Consider the following 17841-nt stretch of genomic DNA (forward strand, 5'->3'; position numbering starts at 1 on the left):
TGTACTGTTAAATGTGGTTAAAGTTACCATCGTTTATTACTGTATTCACAGAGACAAGAGAGCCGTCGCTATTTTCATTTTTAAACACTTGCAGTCTGTATAATTCATAAACACAACTTCATTCTTTATAAATCTCTCCAACAGTGTGTAATGTTAGCTTTAGCCACAGAGCATGATCCGACGCATGCATGCAGTATGCATGACGAACATCTTGTAAAGATCCATTTGAGGGTTATATTAGCTGTGTGGACTTTGTAAATGCACTGTATTATAGTCGAGAGTTCGGGGGTAGGGAGCGGGTGATTTAAAGGGGCCGCAGCCTAAATCAGTGCATAGTTAATGATGCCCCAAAATAGGCAGTTAAAAAAATTAATTAAAAAAAATATATGGGGCATTTTGAGCATTAACTTCACAGATACATTCAGGGGACACCTTAGATTTATATTACCCCTTGTAAAAACTGGTTCTAGGACACTTTTAAGTAAAATTAAATAGTCAAAGTCGACTTGCACTGGACGTGCTGGTTTCAGCCTTGTCAGCAGCTGCAGTCATGACCTCATCTAATAAATCAAACACTTGTGAATCAGAAACTACCTGCTAATGCAACTCACATTCACGTAAAGTAGCCTTTTTTGATAAGTTTGAGGAAGTAAAGGCAAAACGCACAATATATAGTACCTTCAATGCCCTTGGCGATATCGCTTCTTTATAGCAGAAAAAACTGCTGCAGAAAAAGTTAGGTGTCATGCAAAATGTAATCTGTAATTGCATTACTCATCCAAAATGTATTGAAGTAAAAAGTACATTTACTTGTTTAAAAATGCAGTCAAGTAGAGCGTAAAAGTTGTGATTATCTTTGATACTCAGTACAACTACAAAGTAGCCAAAAAGATATTAAGTATAGTAACTAATTACATCAAATACTTTACACCTCTGACAATAATAGTATATATTATTAAAAAAATTGTTTTCCAAAACAAAGCAGAAAAAAGGTACTTCCATTACCATCTGATATATCTCATGGTAGTACCATGTTTTGTTTTGTTTACCACGATATATCCTTTCAAAATACTACGGAGGAACCATACTAATACCAAAGTTGATATTCAAAATGCAACGCTTATACCATAGTAATTTTGTGGTACGTTTGTTTAAATTCGAGCCTGCACGCGGCGCTAAAACATTTCCGTAGTTCAGAACGCGATGAAGCGAAGAAGACCGCGAGCGCGTGTGATTGGTCGATCCTCTCGCGGACGACAACAGGAAGTGATTGTGTGTTTGGGGACGTCAACACTTTTCCTCGAGCACCTCTGCTCTGATCATTCCGACCTCGTTCACCGCATCTGCGAGCTGTTTAATGGAGCAGCGGTGGGGAGATTATCATTAAGCTCTGTACAGATCGAGAGGATCGTGTGAGTTTGTGGGCAGAATTAGGTTCATGTTTGATGATGATAATGGCAGCAGCTGGCAATGAAAGTCCAAACAAAAGCACTGAAGATAAAACATCAGCCCGCAGACAGAATGAAGGTAAAGAAACATAATCTAATCTTCAGTATGTCTCAGATTCAAACACCTGTCTGTCTATGTTTTGACTGTCTGATCAAATGCAGTGAAGTATGAAAATATAACATGGTGACCATAGCTACCACCAATGAAAGCGTACGTTACTATAGCATTACCATGTTTTTTTAGACTTACGCCATGGTAATGTTTGAAGTACAATGTAAATAAGATGCTATCTGAATATGGTATTATTATATTGTCGTTTGATACCATGACTTACCAAAAAAGTACCAGTATGTTAGAGCAAGTACATGAGTATGACAATCATTCAGGTATTTAGCAAAGTATAAAATTAAAATGCAAAGATTGTCATGTAAGGCAAGGCAAGGCGAGGCAATTTTATTTGTATAGCACATTTCATACACAATGGTAGTTCAAAATGCTTTACATAAAGAACAACCAAATACATAACACATAAGAAATGGAAATAACAGTAAAAACAGAGAATTTCACTATCTGGATGGAAGAGTTAGGAAGTTTCAGAGAGTTTTTTGTTGTCCGTCAGAGCGGATCTAAACGGATCTTTCTCATGCAGAGGGATAACTGTTTATATTTGTCAGGTAGCTGTGCGTTTAAACCATACCCTTACAGACAAATATTCCTGGACTAACTCTGTCAGAGCTCCATCACTTGGGTAAAGTTGGTTTTATATTCGTACATTCGGACAACCGTATTCAATAGCCTTGTTAATCACACTACATTGGACATTCACAAGTAAATATCCCATTAAAACAATACTTGCCTATTTTGATCGACTGTGAAAAATGTTGTAAGTTGACAGTCGTTGGTTGTCAGTATCATGCCGCTGCTTAAAATTCGCAAACATTAATTTATTGCACATTTATTGGAAAGTCTAAATTCATCAGAAGTACGAATGTGCGAATATAAAACCAACTTTACCCAAGTAGCTCCATCCAGGGATAACAAATGCTTACTTCCTAATTCTCTCAGCTCTTTCAACCAGACGGCAAGATATAAATGCATTAACAGTCAGAAAATAAAAAGATCATACATAAAAGATATAAAATGCATTAAAAATGAAATACAAAAATAGTATGTATAAAATAAAGTACAAACAGTTCGGACATAGCACAGTGCCCAATCAGTAAATGCATAGATAAAAAGATGTGTTTTGAGTTTTGATTTGAATGTGGCTTGAATGTAAAGTTGATCTCATTAATTTACTATGGTATCTGTAATAATTCTGGATTTTGTTGGAAACTAAAAATGTCATGCCACTACTATGATTTGCTTAGATGTGTACAATAGTATTTTTGAATTACTATGTATGGTATATGACTATGGCAGTCAATCAGTACCGTAGTGTGTAGTATTATTATTATTATTATTTTGTTATACACTACTTTTTTTGAGGATATTGGTTACTATGGTACATTTTTGTTCATGGTAGAGACCAAATAATGAAAATTAAGAGCAAAATACAACACGTTTTGCCCCTTTTTTTGTCCCCATTTATCTTCTGTCTTTTAACCCTCTGATGTATAAATTATAAAATAACAAAGGAAAACTATTTGTTTTACTAAAAACAAAAAATACAATCATTCCCAATTAGGGCTGTCAAGCAATTGATCGCGATTAATCGCATACAAAATAAAAGTTTGAGTTTGCATAATATATGTGTGAGTACTGTGTGTAATTATGTATATATAAATACAAACACATTCATGTATATATTTGAGAAATATTTACATATTTAAAGCATATATTAATTTATATTTTTATATAATTTATATTATATATAAATACAAATATTTTGTACATAAATAACATTTCTCTTAAATATATAAATTAATTTGTTTGTATATATATATATATATATATATATATATATATATATATATATATATATATATATATATATTATGCAAACTCAAACTTTTATTTTGTATGCGATTAATCGCGATTAATCGTTTGACAGCCCTATTCCCAATTGACTTTGAGAGTGTTGCACATTTGTCCACTGCAATAAAAAATATAGTTTCATGAACAAACATTAACAAATTAAAGCTAGTTAATGCATTTGGTATCATGAACTAAGAGTGAATTTTTTACAGCATTTATTAATCTAGGTTAATTTTTAAGCTTAATTCTGTGTTAATTTCTACATGTGTATTGCATTCATGAACAAATATGAATTAACAATACCATATTTTTAAATCAACAATCTAGATGAATAAAACCGGTAATTGTTAGTTCAAACCTAATGCATTAACTAATGTTAAATTGAACCTGCTTGTACAGTGGTGCCTGATTTTTTTTGCACTAATTTCTCTGCTTTTGAATCTGTGTATGTGTAAAAATGCTAAAGAAAATTGATGCCATTTATTAAAAGGCATAATCGTGGCAGTGGTTTGCTCTTGTAAACACTTTGAATTTCCTCAGTCAGTGTATAAGCTGTGCTGCACAAAGAAACATTTTATCCTGTCCAACCAATGTCGACTTGTAGACATAGGACCTTTTCATATGTCCTCATGTGTCTTACGGGTTTTGACGGCGTGGCAGAAGGCGTGTGATATGTCTTTCTGTATTTATGACATTCTTTGCAGAGGAAAAGACCTCAACATGTGGAAAACTGGCTAAACAGGATCACAGTTCCTGTTCATCATGTCTATAGAAACCTGAGCCTTTTTGTTATACAAGCTAATTCTGGGAAGATTTTGCCTTTATTTCTGTCTTTAATTTTGTCTTCTCACATTTTAATGTAATTTTAGTTAGATAATGTGTAGTTTTGGCCATTTTGGTACCCGGTCATAACAGTTTTCCAGTGAACTGCATTGATATGTTTCTGTACCCAGTGGTGTGAATGAATGAAGTGTCTGTTAGTAGGGTGTTGGCACCGGATTGAGCAAACTTTCACCTGGTGTCGACGTGTATAGGTGTCGTAACTGAAAAACCAAGCAAAACATTGACTAGCTGCATTCAGAAATGTGAAATGCTGACGTCAGCGTTCAGATCCTTTAATTCAGCCTCCAGTTATTCCAGTTTCACACTTTAAGTGAAAAACCTCCTCTATGTTGACTAAGATATTCTTGTTCTTGTGTCTTTTGCAGTCAACAAGAAGTTGAAGTATATCAGTTTGGCAATTCTGGTGATCCAGAATGCATCGCTCATCCTCAGCATCCGCTACGTGCGGACGCTGCCGGGAGAACATTTCTTTACCACATCAGCCGTGGTGATGGCAGAAGTTCTTAAAGTCTTCACCTGTCTGGTCATCATCCTGATACAGAAGAGAGGTGCGTTCGCTGGAGTCACACTGTGGCCTGTTGTGATGCAGTCTGTATAATTTTAAAGGGTTAGTTCACCCAAAAATTTCTCTCCCAAAAATAATCATCATGTACTCACCCTCATGTTGTTCCCAAACCGTAAGACTTGAATTCATCTTTAAAACCCAAATGAAAATATTTTATTGAAATCTGAGAGGTTTCTATCCCTACATCAGTCTACATAGCTACTACTTTGACACTTCAAAAAGTTCATAAAGAGATGGTAAAACTAATCCATATGAATTTAGCGGTTTAGTCCAAATGTTCTGAATACACTCGATCGCTTTATATGATGAACAGATTTAATTTAGGCTTTTATTCACATATAAACATTGATCAATCTGATATGGTAAACGGAAGCTCAATCATGCTTGCTTGACGTGTGAGAACCAATGAGGTTCATTCTTGTGTGAAGCTCTCAAGAACCAATGAGGTTTTGTTGTGCATCAAGTATTTATGCTTGAGCATCTGTTTATGTTCGCTGATCAATGTTTATATGTGAATAAAAACCTTAATTAAATCTGTTCATCATATAAAGTGTCTTTTCAGAAAATTCAGAAAACCGCTCCATTCATATGGATAGTTTTAGGAACTTTTTGAAGCTAGGAAAGTGGTAGTTGTCTAGACTTTCAATGGAGGGACCGATCTTCATTTGTGTTCTGAAGATGAACGAAAGTCTAACAGGTTTGGAACAACATGAGGGTGGAAATAATGGCAATATTTTAATTTTTGGGTGAACTAACCTTTTAAGTTCAAATATAGTTTTAATAAGATTTATGTCTCCTCTCACAATACTTTATTTTTGAGCAATATATATGTTTATTATGAATTAAAATAAATGCCACTTTGATATTTTAATATTCTCTTCTAATGCAATTACACTCATATCATACATATTAAGTGTGGCTAAAGTGTCCAAACATTTTTTCTGTATAGTTTGGGGTCAGTCTGATATATATATATATTTTTTTTCATATACTTTTATTCAGCAAGGATGCATTAAGTTGATCAAAAGGGTCTGTAAAGACATTTATAATGTTACAAAAGACTTTGATTTCAAATAAATGCTGTTCTTTTGAACTTTCTATTCATCAAATAATCCCCCAAAAATGTATATGTATCATAGTTTCCACAACAATATTAAGCTTTAAAATGTTTCTTTTTGTTTTTGTTTCAACATTGACAATAATAAATGGTTCTTGAGCAGCAGATCAGCATATAGAATGATTTCTGAAGGATCATGTGACACTGAGGACTGGAGTAATGATGCTGAAAATTCAGCTTTGATCACAGAAATAAATGACATTTTATAATATATTGAAATAGTAAACAGTTATTTTAAATTAAAATATCACAAAATTACTATTTTACAGCCTTGGTGAGCATAAGAGACTTTCAAAAACATTACATTTTTTTTAATGGTAGTGTATGTAATAACAAAACTACTAACAAAAAACCTACACTACTACTACTACTTTTATTAGTGCTGAAACCCTATTGTAATTGTAAGGATTTTTATTATTATTATTATTATTATTATTATTCTCCGCTAAAACTGATCACGCAGCCCAAACCGTAAGTGCTAGAGACTTGAAACTTGGCCAAATGATAGTCCTTAATTTGGGGAGATCCTCAGAAGTTATGACCCAAATTGGCCAATAGGTAGTGGTACAGTGATCAAATGTGCGAAATGGCTCATAACTCCTAGACCGTTTGGCCCAGACTCAAGTGTCTTATATCATTGGAAAGCTGAGTCCATGATGAAAAAAAAAACCTATATCTTTTTTGCCATTTTGAATTTTGTCAAAAACCTACTTTTGCAATCTAGTTATTATTATTATTATTATTATTATTATTGCAACAGTGTGTCTAATAACACTGTCTTTTCTAATTTTTTGTAATGCAGGTAATGTGAAGACCTTCGTATCGTTGTTGTATGACTCTATAGTCGTACAGTATTCAGACACACTGAAGTTAGCAGTTCCGTCACTCATCTACACTTTACAGAACAACCTGCAGTATGTGGCCATTTCCAATTTACCAGCAGCCACTTTCCAGGTAAGACTGCTCCACAATTTATTCATGCCCCTCCTCTCTCCTGATTTTCACTTCATATATGTGTCATATTGTAAAGTTTTATAACCTTTTAAGTTTGCTTATTATTTTGTTAGTCATGGTTTGTTACACCAGAACTGTTGTAATTTATTATTGCAGAATTAATTTCTTTCCTCTTTTTGGATCAGACAGCCTATTTAGTTATCTATTATTATATTATTATAGTATTTAATAACATTTTCGGTTTATTTTATTTGAAGTTTTAATATCTCTGTTGATTTTATATATATATATATATGTATGTCCTTTTTCTCCAAAACACGTTGGCCACAATTATTGGCACCCTTTTATTCAATACTTTTTGCAACCTCCTTTTGCCAAGATAACAGCTCTGAGTCTTCGTCTATAATGCCTGATGAGTTTGGAGAACACCTGAAAAGAGATCAGAGACCACTCCACTCATTTTCTTTAGGGTTCAGGTCAGGGGACTGAGATGGCCATGGCAGAAGCTTCATTTTGGGCTCATTGACACATTTTTGTGCTTGTTTTGATGTTTGTTTTGGATCATTGTCCTGATGGAAGATCCAATCACGGCCCATTATTGTATTTCTAGCAGAAGCGGTCAGGTTTAGATTTTTTATCTGTTGGTATTTGATAGAATCCATGATGCCATGTATCTGAACAAGATGTCCAGGACCTCCAGCAGAAAAATAGGCCCAAAACTTTAAAGATCCAGCAGTATATTTAACCGTGGGCATGGGGTACTTTTTATCCATGTGTGCACCTAACCCATCTGGTGAGTTTGCTGCCAAAAAACTATTTTTTTTTTAGTTTCATCTTACCACAGAAGCCGGTCCCGTTTGAAGATCCAGTCTGACAACTGAATATGCTGGAGATTGTTTCTGGATGAGAGCAGAGGATTTTTCTTGAAACCCTCCCAAACAACTTGTGGGGATGTAGGTGCTGTTTGATCATTTTTTAGGCTTTCTGAGACTCAAGACTCAACTAATCTCTGCAATTCTCCAACTGTGATCCTTGGACAGTCTTTGTCCACTCAAACTTTCCTTCTCACCACGCATTAGGACAATTTAGACACACGTCCTCTTCCAGGCAGATTTGTAACATCTTTAGTCGATTGGAACTTCTTAATTATTGCCCTGATAGTGGAAATGGGGATTTTCAATGCTTTAGCTTTTTTCTTACAGCCATTTTTTAATCTTCTGCTGCACATCAGAACTATATCTTTGGTTTTACTCATTGTGATGAATGATTACGGGAATTTGGCCTTTGTGTTTCCTCATATTTATACTCCTGTAGAACAGGAAGTCATGGCTGGACAATTTCATGCTCCTAGTCACCCTGGTGTGCTAAAAAATGTAAATATGAATGGGAATAAACTTCAGAGATATTTTACTCATAAAAATTCTAGGGGTGCCAATAATTGTGGCCAATGTGTACTGGAGAAAAACATTTATTTCATAATGTGTTTTTTTTTCCTCCCCCACTTTCAATTCTTTTCCTTCAATGAAAGGTTACATTTTTGCTAATTTTATGTATTAAAGATCAAAAGGATAAACATTGCAGATTTATTTTTAGAGTCATCTTTGATCATATTTATCAAGGGTGCCAACAATTTTGTTCATGACTGTGTGTGTGTGTGTGTGTGTGTGTATGTATATATATATATATATATGTATATATATATGTATATATATATATATATATATAAATATATATATAAATATAAATATAAATATAAAATATAAAATATAAAATATAAAATTAGGGCTGTTGATTTAACATGTCAATTTAATTAATTAGGAAAAATAACGTGTTAAAATTATTAACACATTTAACACACTCGTCCCATCCCAGACCATGTCATCTTACATTTCATACAGTTGAGTTGATTGATGATGAACATGAAGCAGGGCAACAACAGTGTGTTGGAGCCTATAGAATTCAATTCAGTTCAATTCACATTTATTTGTATAGCGCTTTTCACTATACATATCATTTCAAAGCAGCTTTACAGAGAATGCATGTCAACATTACCATTTAAAGAATGCAGTTAGCAAATAATGTAATAATTTAGGCAATTAATTTACAATCACTGTTAGCAGTTTAACTGAAGGTAGAAGCAATGAGCTCCTGAAAAAATGAATTGCATATTAACAATAATTAGGTTATATAGAAATTTGGCAATGTGCATGTTGATCCAGATGATTGCGTCTTCTGAAGTCCTCGCAGTTAGAATGACCCTAAAAGATGACCCTCAAAAATACACCTGTATGAGTTTTTTTCTCATATTTATATCATATAGTTTAGCAATATCATATGAGTAATGAGCAGAATATCACACGAGTGCTGTTTTTGTCCTGAATAGCACTTATGCAAATGTGATATTGATTATTGATTTGTTCAATAAATAAGAAGTTAATATTGTTATATTTTAGACACAATATTGTCTGCTTTTGCTTAATTTTGCCAATTTAAATATTACCCATAAAGCCAGAACAGAACTTTTGTGCAAATCCGAGCAACACATAGCAGTGTTTTGTTACTGAATGAACCGCGTTTTGAGCATATTAATCGGGTGGTCCATTCATATAGAGAGCCATTTACTTATGAATCAGCAATGTGAACGAATCGAATGAATGACTTACTCATTTAGACATTTACCACCACCTACTGGCAGTTTCTTTAGAGTATAATTTCATAATAAAAAATATATATATATTTCCATATAAACAAAAAATCCATTAAAGGTACTCACCCTCATGACTTTTGAAGCCTTTGTTGAATCAAATAAAATATTTTTTTTTCTAAAGCTACTTTTTTGCAATGTCTATGTAATGCTTTTCTCATTTAACACAATGATGACTTTTAATGATCTTTTGGGGGTAATTTCTCAGCCAAGTAAATTATATGCAATTGATGTACACAAAATGTAAACATGTTTTTTGGTGAGAAATATGTTATGTTTAGTAAAAACAAGTCTTAGTAGATTTGAAACTTATAGAAGATTGCAATTATATGCAATTAATTATTTTTTTTTGTAGGTCACATATCAGCTGAAGATCTTGACCACAGCATTGTTTTCAGTGCTCATGCTACGGAAGAGTCTGTCTAAAATCCAGTGGATCTCACTAGTGCTGCTGTTCGCCGGTGTGGCAATCGTCCAGGTCGAGCAGGAGGGTGGAAAACAGAAGGAGGCTTTGACCGGCACCAACCAGAACTACGTCAAGGGCCTGGTGTCCGTTATAGTCTCTTGCTTGTCCTCCGGGTTTGCCGGCGTTTACTTCGAGAAGATCTTGAAGGGCAGCTCTGCCTCGGTATGGATGAGAAACATCCAGCTCGGGATCTTCGGGACTCTTTTGGGTCTCCTCGGCATGTGGTGGAACGACGGCGCCGCTATTGCTGAGAAAGGCTTCCTGTTCGGATACACTCCCCTGGTGTGGGGCGTCATTTTCAACCAGGCGTTCGGCGGCCTTCTGGTGGCCGTTGTAGTAAAATACGCAGACAATATTCTCAAAGGCTTCGCCACCTCTTTTTCTATCATCGTGTCCACAATCACGTCTGTCTACCTCTTCGGCTTTCACGTGGACCTGATCTTCACGCTGGGCGCAGGATTGGTCATAGGAGCCGTCTATATGTACAGTCTCCCCAAACCAAACACCAGCACTTCCAGCACCAGCACACCTTCATCCAGCAACAGCAATGGAAGAGACTCGGAGTTGGATGCTTTCCTCCCAAAGTCAGTGCTGGTGAAATGAAACGAGCCACCTAAAGGCATCTTATCTGTGTCCCCTTCCATTAATCGCTCTTTACCTCTCTCGGTGGAAGTCCTAACTCTCTCCTCTTTCTCATTTCTCACTGCTGCTGCGGGTTTGGGTGCTTCTGTGAACACTAAACCGTACGGTTCAGTCGTTCATGAACGTGGCCGTTGGCCTTTATTTAATTCATTTGGAAAGCACAAACCAGAAAGACTTAGACATAGGTTTCCCTGTTTTAAGTTTTCTTTTTTTTAATACCAAAAAACAAACAGTGGCATTTTTCACTTTCGTAATCTGGGATATCTGTTGAAACTCTTTCCAACATCTTCACCTCCCTTCCCTGTTTGCCTTAAAAAGCATTTTCCTGTTAGACAGCTCGATCTTAGAGGAAGAAGATGTGAACGTAATTGCTAGGCTACTGCTGCTGAGCAGAGGAACATCGGGCTGGTTTGACTTGAAAACTGGGTGAATCTCCCAAAACCTGTAACTTCTACATTTAACTGAAGAGTAAAAATGATTCTTAAATGATACAAATGATTGCATTATGAAATTTAAGCACATTTAACTCAAAAATTTGTATTACTGCAATGCAGAAAAATCTCAAAATCAACATGAATTAAATGTAAATAATATCTATTTTTTGCACTTTATGGTAATATAAATTTAGGAAAGGAATGTGCTTATTTGTTATGAAAACAATGCAAAAAGTCATCTTAAATAGATAGTTCACCCAAAAATGAAAATGATCCCATGATTTACTCACCCTCAAGCCATCCTAAGTGTACATGACTATCTTCCTTCAGATGAACACAATCAGAGTTATATTAAAATATATCCTGGCTCTTCCAAGCTTTATAATGGAATATAATGGTGCATGATTTTGAAGCCCAAAAAAGCACATACATCCATCATAAAAGAAGTCCATACAGCTCCAGGGGGTTAATAAAGGCCTTCTGAAGCGAAGCGATGGGTTTTTGTAGGAAAAATATCCATTATAAACTTCCATAACCAGCTTCCGGCAAACATATGTGCGCAAGTCGACTTACGGCAGAATCGCAACCTCTGACGCTTATGGATATTTTTAAATAAATAAGGATATTTTTCTTACAAAAACCCATCGCTTCACTTCAGAAGGCCTTTCTTAACCCACTGGAGCTGTGTGGATTTCTTTTATGATGGATGAATGCACTTAATTGTGACTATGCTTGGTAGAGCCTGGATATTTTTAAATATATCGCCAATTGTGTTCATCTGAAAGAAGAAAGTAATTTACATCTAGGATGGCTTGAGGGTGAGTAAATCATGGGATAATTTCCATTTTTGGTTGAACTATCCCTTTAATGGTTCACATAATGCTTGGTTTAATTTTCAATTTTTTTTTGAAAAATATTGTTTCAAATTTCTTTAATTGTGATTTTGGTGTGAAATTTTACCCAGGTAAATCATCTTGACCGGTTTTGTGAGATTCACCCAAAGCTACTTCTACATGCTACAAGTTCTTTGCCAAAATCATTGGCTTGTGTAAATAGAGAAAAAGAAAAATAGTGGTTGAGAAAAGCTGTGTGAATATCTGCCATGTTTAAAGCATGACAATACCTCATGGCAACACCTATAAGGTTTGTACAGTGGCAAAGACCTTGATTCACTCATATCTGTAGCAGTAATGTGGCACTTTGTCGCCTGCATGTTGAGTTTGAGTGATTTGGGCTGAAATGGTGGAGGAATCAGATAAAGGGATGCTTCTAAATCAGCTTGCAGGGAATTATAATATAAGTTACATTAATCTCAAACATTTTTCTCTGCAAGTTCTCCTTACCCATAATGCAATGTGTTAAGCGATGCCACCCTTACAGGGCATGTCTGAAAATGAGCACTAATTGACATTGAGCTCCATTAATGCTATTAAAACGTGTGTTAATGTGCTTGAAATCGAAATATTTGACGGACACTCACTTAACACATTGTTTCCGTGTTGATTCTTGCTTTACCACCAGCTCGTCTTTGACATTTTCAGCTCACAGCTCTTTTCTGTGCCTAACCTGCTCATTTTCTAACCAAATGGCATCTTTGTGAAGGCTGTTGTTTTCTTTGTGTGTGCAAATGCGTGTGTCTGTGTGTGAGGGGGACTAGTTTTGCTTAACCAACAACTGGTTAATGCTGTGCCTTTCTCAATCAACCTGTGAATGAATGATAACTATATATGTTAATATAGTTCTTACACTGTACATAATATCAAAATACTATATCTTCTTTTTATGATGCAAAAAAAGTGAAGATTTGTGGATTTATCTTATGTTATGTATTGTACAAACAATTTTGTGCACATATTTGATACAAATATGCCAAAACTGTTCTCAGTAAATCCCCACACACCTCAAGAGAACGTCCTGATATAAAATGAATGTTTTATTTCCTTTTTTTTTGCAGTAGTAAATATGCTCATCAGAGCACATATTGAAATTTGGTGACCAACAGGTGATGGATCATGTTGTGGTTTGGTAAAAAGGCTTTTGTTGCCCTTAAAGGGTTTAATATGCATGTCAGAATTCATATTAACTGGGTTAAGTGCTGTAAAGTAGATTTTAATTTTCCACTGTTTTGGATGAAGAAATGTGGCCCGTAGTGATTTGGTGGTTTATATAAGCACTGATTGATTTTTTTTTTTCCAAGTCAACATGAAATCAGAATTGACTCCATTTACTTTCTTATTACATGCTGCTGTTCTTAATGTGCAAAAATGATCTGTGCACATTATTTCTAAGAAAGAAATGTTTGTTTTATCTAAATGTTCCCCATTTTTGCCACTGGTTAATGCAGAAATTTAATGGATACTTAATGTTATTGTAATAAGTATTAACACAAACAGCAAATGGCAATCGACATAAAAAAAACTGCTTTCCCGATGAAACTAATACCTTTTGGGATGGTAAAAAGGGTTGCAAATAATGTTTCATGTTGACTTTAATTGTAATGTTACTAGTTCCCTTCAGCTATAAAGTTGATAGTAGATCTTAAACCCCATCATGGGATTGTTTTTAGAGACTTTTTCAGAAACTAATGAGCCGAGAGTGGCCTCAGGCAGCTAAAGTGATTGTGTGTGTTTGTGTGGTAAAATATGTTATCTAGATAAATGAGTGTGTCTGTGTGTGTTTGGGTATGAGAGAATTTACAACAAGCCATTTTCTGACACAAAACACTTGTGCGTAATGCTGTCCATCATATAAATCTTTCATATTTGTTTATGAGAGATTATTATGATGGTGTTTGACATGTCAGAACATGGCCTTGAAAAAATATATATCATCATTAATATTAATTAGGGTCACAAAAGATAAAAGCATTTACAGTTAATCACAAAGAAACAAGTACAATGTCAACTGAAAAACTGTTTACTTTTGTATGTTTGGCTCATTGGTGAATAGATCTGATTTTAAGAACTTGAGCTGAAATCGATCGCATGTACAGAAATATGAAACATTGCACATGTCCGGTTGAGATTTATGTTCTGTTTTGTGTTCTGTGACAACTGTTAACACCTCATCATTGCAGAAAGACTGCACAGATTTCATCATCCCAGCTGATAAATCAAGGACGGCCTCGGTTAAGGCACTATGATCAATATTGTAAATAGTGTGTGAAGAGTTGAAGTACAGCCCCTGGTGGCTAATTTCTTATAGTGGCCTCTTTCTTGAGGCTGACAATAAACATCAAATAGAGAATAGAGTTTCTGTTTCTTATATGAGCCTCATTTTTTAAAAAATATTTCTTGTGTGTGCATGTGTGTTAATCCCAGCGTAGACTTAGGTGAATACTTGAAAACATGTCTAATTAATGTCCATTTCACCCCAAACTTAAAGCAAAAACATCCTTTTTTGCAAGAAAAAAAAATTTTGTTTATTATTTTTTAGTTAAAAATGCAGTAGGTGATCTGGGAAATGCTAACGTTAGCCTAATAGCATTGAAAGCATTCGACCCACCCTCCCTGCAAATCGGCGTTCAAAGCCACGCCTCCTCCAAAACACATTGAGCGCAAGGCGGCGCGCGCGCACACACAGCTGCTCTCGACAAAGCGTCACAAGAGACGGCGTTAAATAAATTACCTCATGTCTCAAAGCAGCACATAACATTACAATAATAATGAACGTAAACAACTTTTAGAGAGTTTGTAACTGATTGCTGCAGATTCATTCCGATGTTGATACCGTTGACATGGAAACGCATAATTCCGAGTCTGACTGAACAGCTCCGGTTAGAACGTCACGGGTTGCCATCTCTTTATTAAGGTAACTAGTTATGTCGTGAACGCAGCATAAGCTCGTTGTGTTGATTCGGTAACTGTAAAAGGTGTATCCGCACATCAGAAAAACGCGCTGATGACGTCTGTGTGAGCGGTACGTAGAAACGTATGTTGACAGGCAGGTAGGACATCGTATTATTTCATTCGGACCGAATATAACAATTGGATGAACATTTTATGGTTCTACACCTTCCACAGTCAATATATATTTTTTTACAAAAATACATTTAAACCGTTTAATATAGTTATCAAGATATTAGAAGACTTTCAACCAATATAACAAAAAAAAGTTTCTGTAGAGAATCACCTATTGCGCTTTCTTGAGGCAATAATTTAATGACAATATTCCCATTGCTGTGATTAAAGGGTTTGTTCACCCCAAAATGAAAATAATGTCATTTATTACTCACCCTCATGTCGTTCTGCACCTGTAAGACCTTCTTTATTTTCGGAACACAAATTAAGATATTTTTGATGAAATCCGATGGCTCAGTGAGGCCTCCATTGAAAGCAAAGCCATTCAAACTCTCAAGATCAATAAAGATACTAAAAACATATTTTAAACAGTTCATGTAAATGCAGTGGTTCAACCTTAATATTATAAAGCGACAAGAATACTTTTTGTGCACCAAAAAAAACTAAATAAAGACTTTTCAACAATATCTAGTGATGGGCTGATTTCAAAACACTGCTTCATGAAGCTTCTGAGCTTTATGAATCTTCTGTTTTGAATCAATGATTTGGATCTCCTATCAAACAGCTAAACTGCTGAAATCATGTGACTTTGGTGCTCTGATTCACTGATTCGATTCGTAAAGCTCAAGCAGTGTTTTGAACTCAGCCCATCATGAGATATTGTTGAAAAGTCTTTATTTTGTTTTTTTGGTGCACAAAAAGTATTCTCGTCGCTTTATAATATTAAGATCACTGAACTCACATGAACTGATTTAAATATGTTTTTAGTACCTTTAAGGATCTTGAGTGTTTGAATAGCTTTGCTCTCAATACAGGCCTCAATGAGCCATTGAATTTCATCAACAATATCCTTATTTGTGTTCGAAAGATGAACGAAGGTCTTACGGGTGTAGAACGACATGAGGGTGAGGATGAGATTTTTGGGTGAACTAACCCTTTAAGATAACGTATCTGGATTTTTCACTTTGGGGTTTTTGAGATTGATTTACTTTGTAATTCCCATGTGTTCTTTAGTGACTCTCATTTCTGTAGTTTAGTAATCTTTACACTGAAATGATTATGTAATATTTCTTAAAATCAGCATAAATTAAATGCAGTAAAACAAGTACTACCCTGATGCATAAATATCAATAGTTAATAAATGAGAATTAGTTGATCATGGACTTATCAATCATGATTTTCTTATTGAGCATTTCATACATCAAACTACTGTTCCCCTTTTACACCTGTAAAAACACTTTAAATATATACACGGGCACATACTGACATCAAAAATGTAACCAGAACAAGTTATCAGAGGTGATTTTGCTTAATGCCTGCGTGAGCATGACTAACCACTAACTGATCTCTTGCATAATAACATTAATACAGCCCTGATATATAACTGCATGGCCAGAAGTATGAGGAAACTTGAACAAAACATCCATATGTACTTACTGAACTTTTAATTTCATAAACATTGCAATTGATCAGGGAGTCTAAAACCCTAAACTTTTATCTTTATGGACTTTGTATAAGGGATGTTGTCATGCTGGAACATTATATTAAATTTGCTTATTGATTCTTTGTTCTTGTTAGTAATGGTGTTGTTGAAATATAGTCAAATCTGTTCATTACAAAGGTGTGTCCATGTACTTTCAGTCAAGTAGTGTGTAATGAGAATATATATTAGATTACCTTTACAATATGAGCACAACTCAGATATACATTTCACAAAGAAGCAATGTGAAATCATGTTTACTTCTGTATGGCTGTTCAAGAATGCATAGCGTCTAGTAAATGTGTGTGTGTGTCCACATATAGTTTAGAAACATGTAAATACCAAATTATATATTGTTGCTCTCTGGTTCTCTTTGTTAACTGTGTCCTTTCTCTCTCTTTTCTGTTACCATTAGTTCCAAGGCCCCAGGAAAGAAGAAAGGAAATTGAAAAAAAAAACATGATAGATGAGAAGAGATGATGAAAACACATTGTACAGGTCCTACACTCCTGCCCTATTTCCAAAGGAAAAGATGAGGGTTATATTTCAAGTGCCTTTTTATGCTCACGATATTAACTCCGTTACGACTGATGGTACTTCTAAAATAAACTGTGCTGACTGACTTTATGAAATATCATATTTATGCTGATACCTCACTAATTTTATGCATTGATTTTGTGATCGACTGAAGTTGTAATACTAATGTTAACTGGGAATTCTTTGAGTTTTTTTATGCTGGAACTGGAAAGGGAATGAAAATGGCTTTATCAAACTTGGAATTCAGAAACTGCTGCCTTATTATGAAATATTTTCTAGCTTTTAGTTTTGCTTTTTTTTACTAATAAGTGTTTTGCCATATTGTGTGTTCATTGGTGCTTTGTGTAATATTGCCTTGTGCTTTTCAGCTGTGCTATGTGTGACAGAGTATCATATACTTTAAAAAACCAAGCAAACGTTTCTCTCTCCAAAGTGCACTTTCAGAGTTAAACTTGATTTCATGTTAAATGTTATGTTATATATATATATATATATATATATATATATATATATATATATATATATATATATATATATATATATATATATATATATATATATATATATATATATATATATATATATATATATATATATATATATATATATATAAAATATATATATATATAGGGTTGCAAAATTCTGGGAATGTTC

General features: G+C 34.5%; 1 protein-coding gene across 1 annotated transcript; it reads left to right on the top strand.

Moving 5' to 3' along the window:
• Positions 1 to 1270: 1270 nt before the first annotated feature.
• On the top strand, positions 1271 to 17627 carry slc35a2 (solute carrier family 35 member 2). Its single transcript, XM_067394438.1, has 5 exons — positions 1271 to 1527; positions 4635 to 4817; positions 6754 to 6905; positions 9965 to 10659; positions 17066 to 17627. Exons 1-5 carry the CDS (start codon positions 1446 to 1448, stop codon positions 17097 to 17099), a joined length of 1146 nt encoding a protein of 381 aa, XP_067250539.1. The 5' UTR covers positions 1271 to 1445; the 3' UTR covers positions 17100 to 17627.
• The last annotated feature ends 214 nt before the right edge of the window (positions 17628 to 17841 follow it).

The sequence above is a fragment of the Chanodichthys erythropterus genome, chromosome 9 (assembly GCF_024489055.1).
Source record: "Chanodichthys erythropterus isolate Z2021 chromosome 9, ASM2448905v1, whole genome shotgun sequence".
In the NCBI taxonomy this organism is placed as follows: Eukaryota; Metazoa; Chordata; class Actinopteri; order Cypriniformes; family Xenocyprididae; genus Chanodichthys; species Chanodichthys erythropterus.

Excerpts from the sequence above, each read along its gene's own strand:
- slc35a2 (XM_067394438.1), top strand. The coding sequence starts at position 1,446 with ATGATGATAATGGCAGCAGCTGGCAATGAAAGTCCAAACAAAAGCACT. Across the intron at positions 4,818-6,753 it reads CATCCTGATACAGAAGAGAG|GTAATGTGAAGACCTTCGTA; the intron begins GTGCGTTCGCTG and ends TTTGTAATGCAG. Across the intron at positions 6,906-9,964 it reads TACCAGCAGCCACTTTCCAG|GTCACATATCAGCTGAAGAT; the intron begins GTAAGACTGCTC and ends TTTTTTTTGTAG.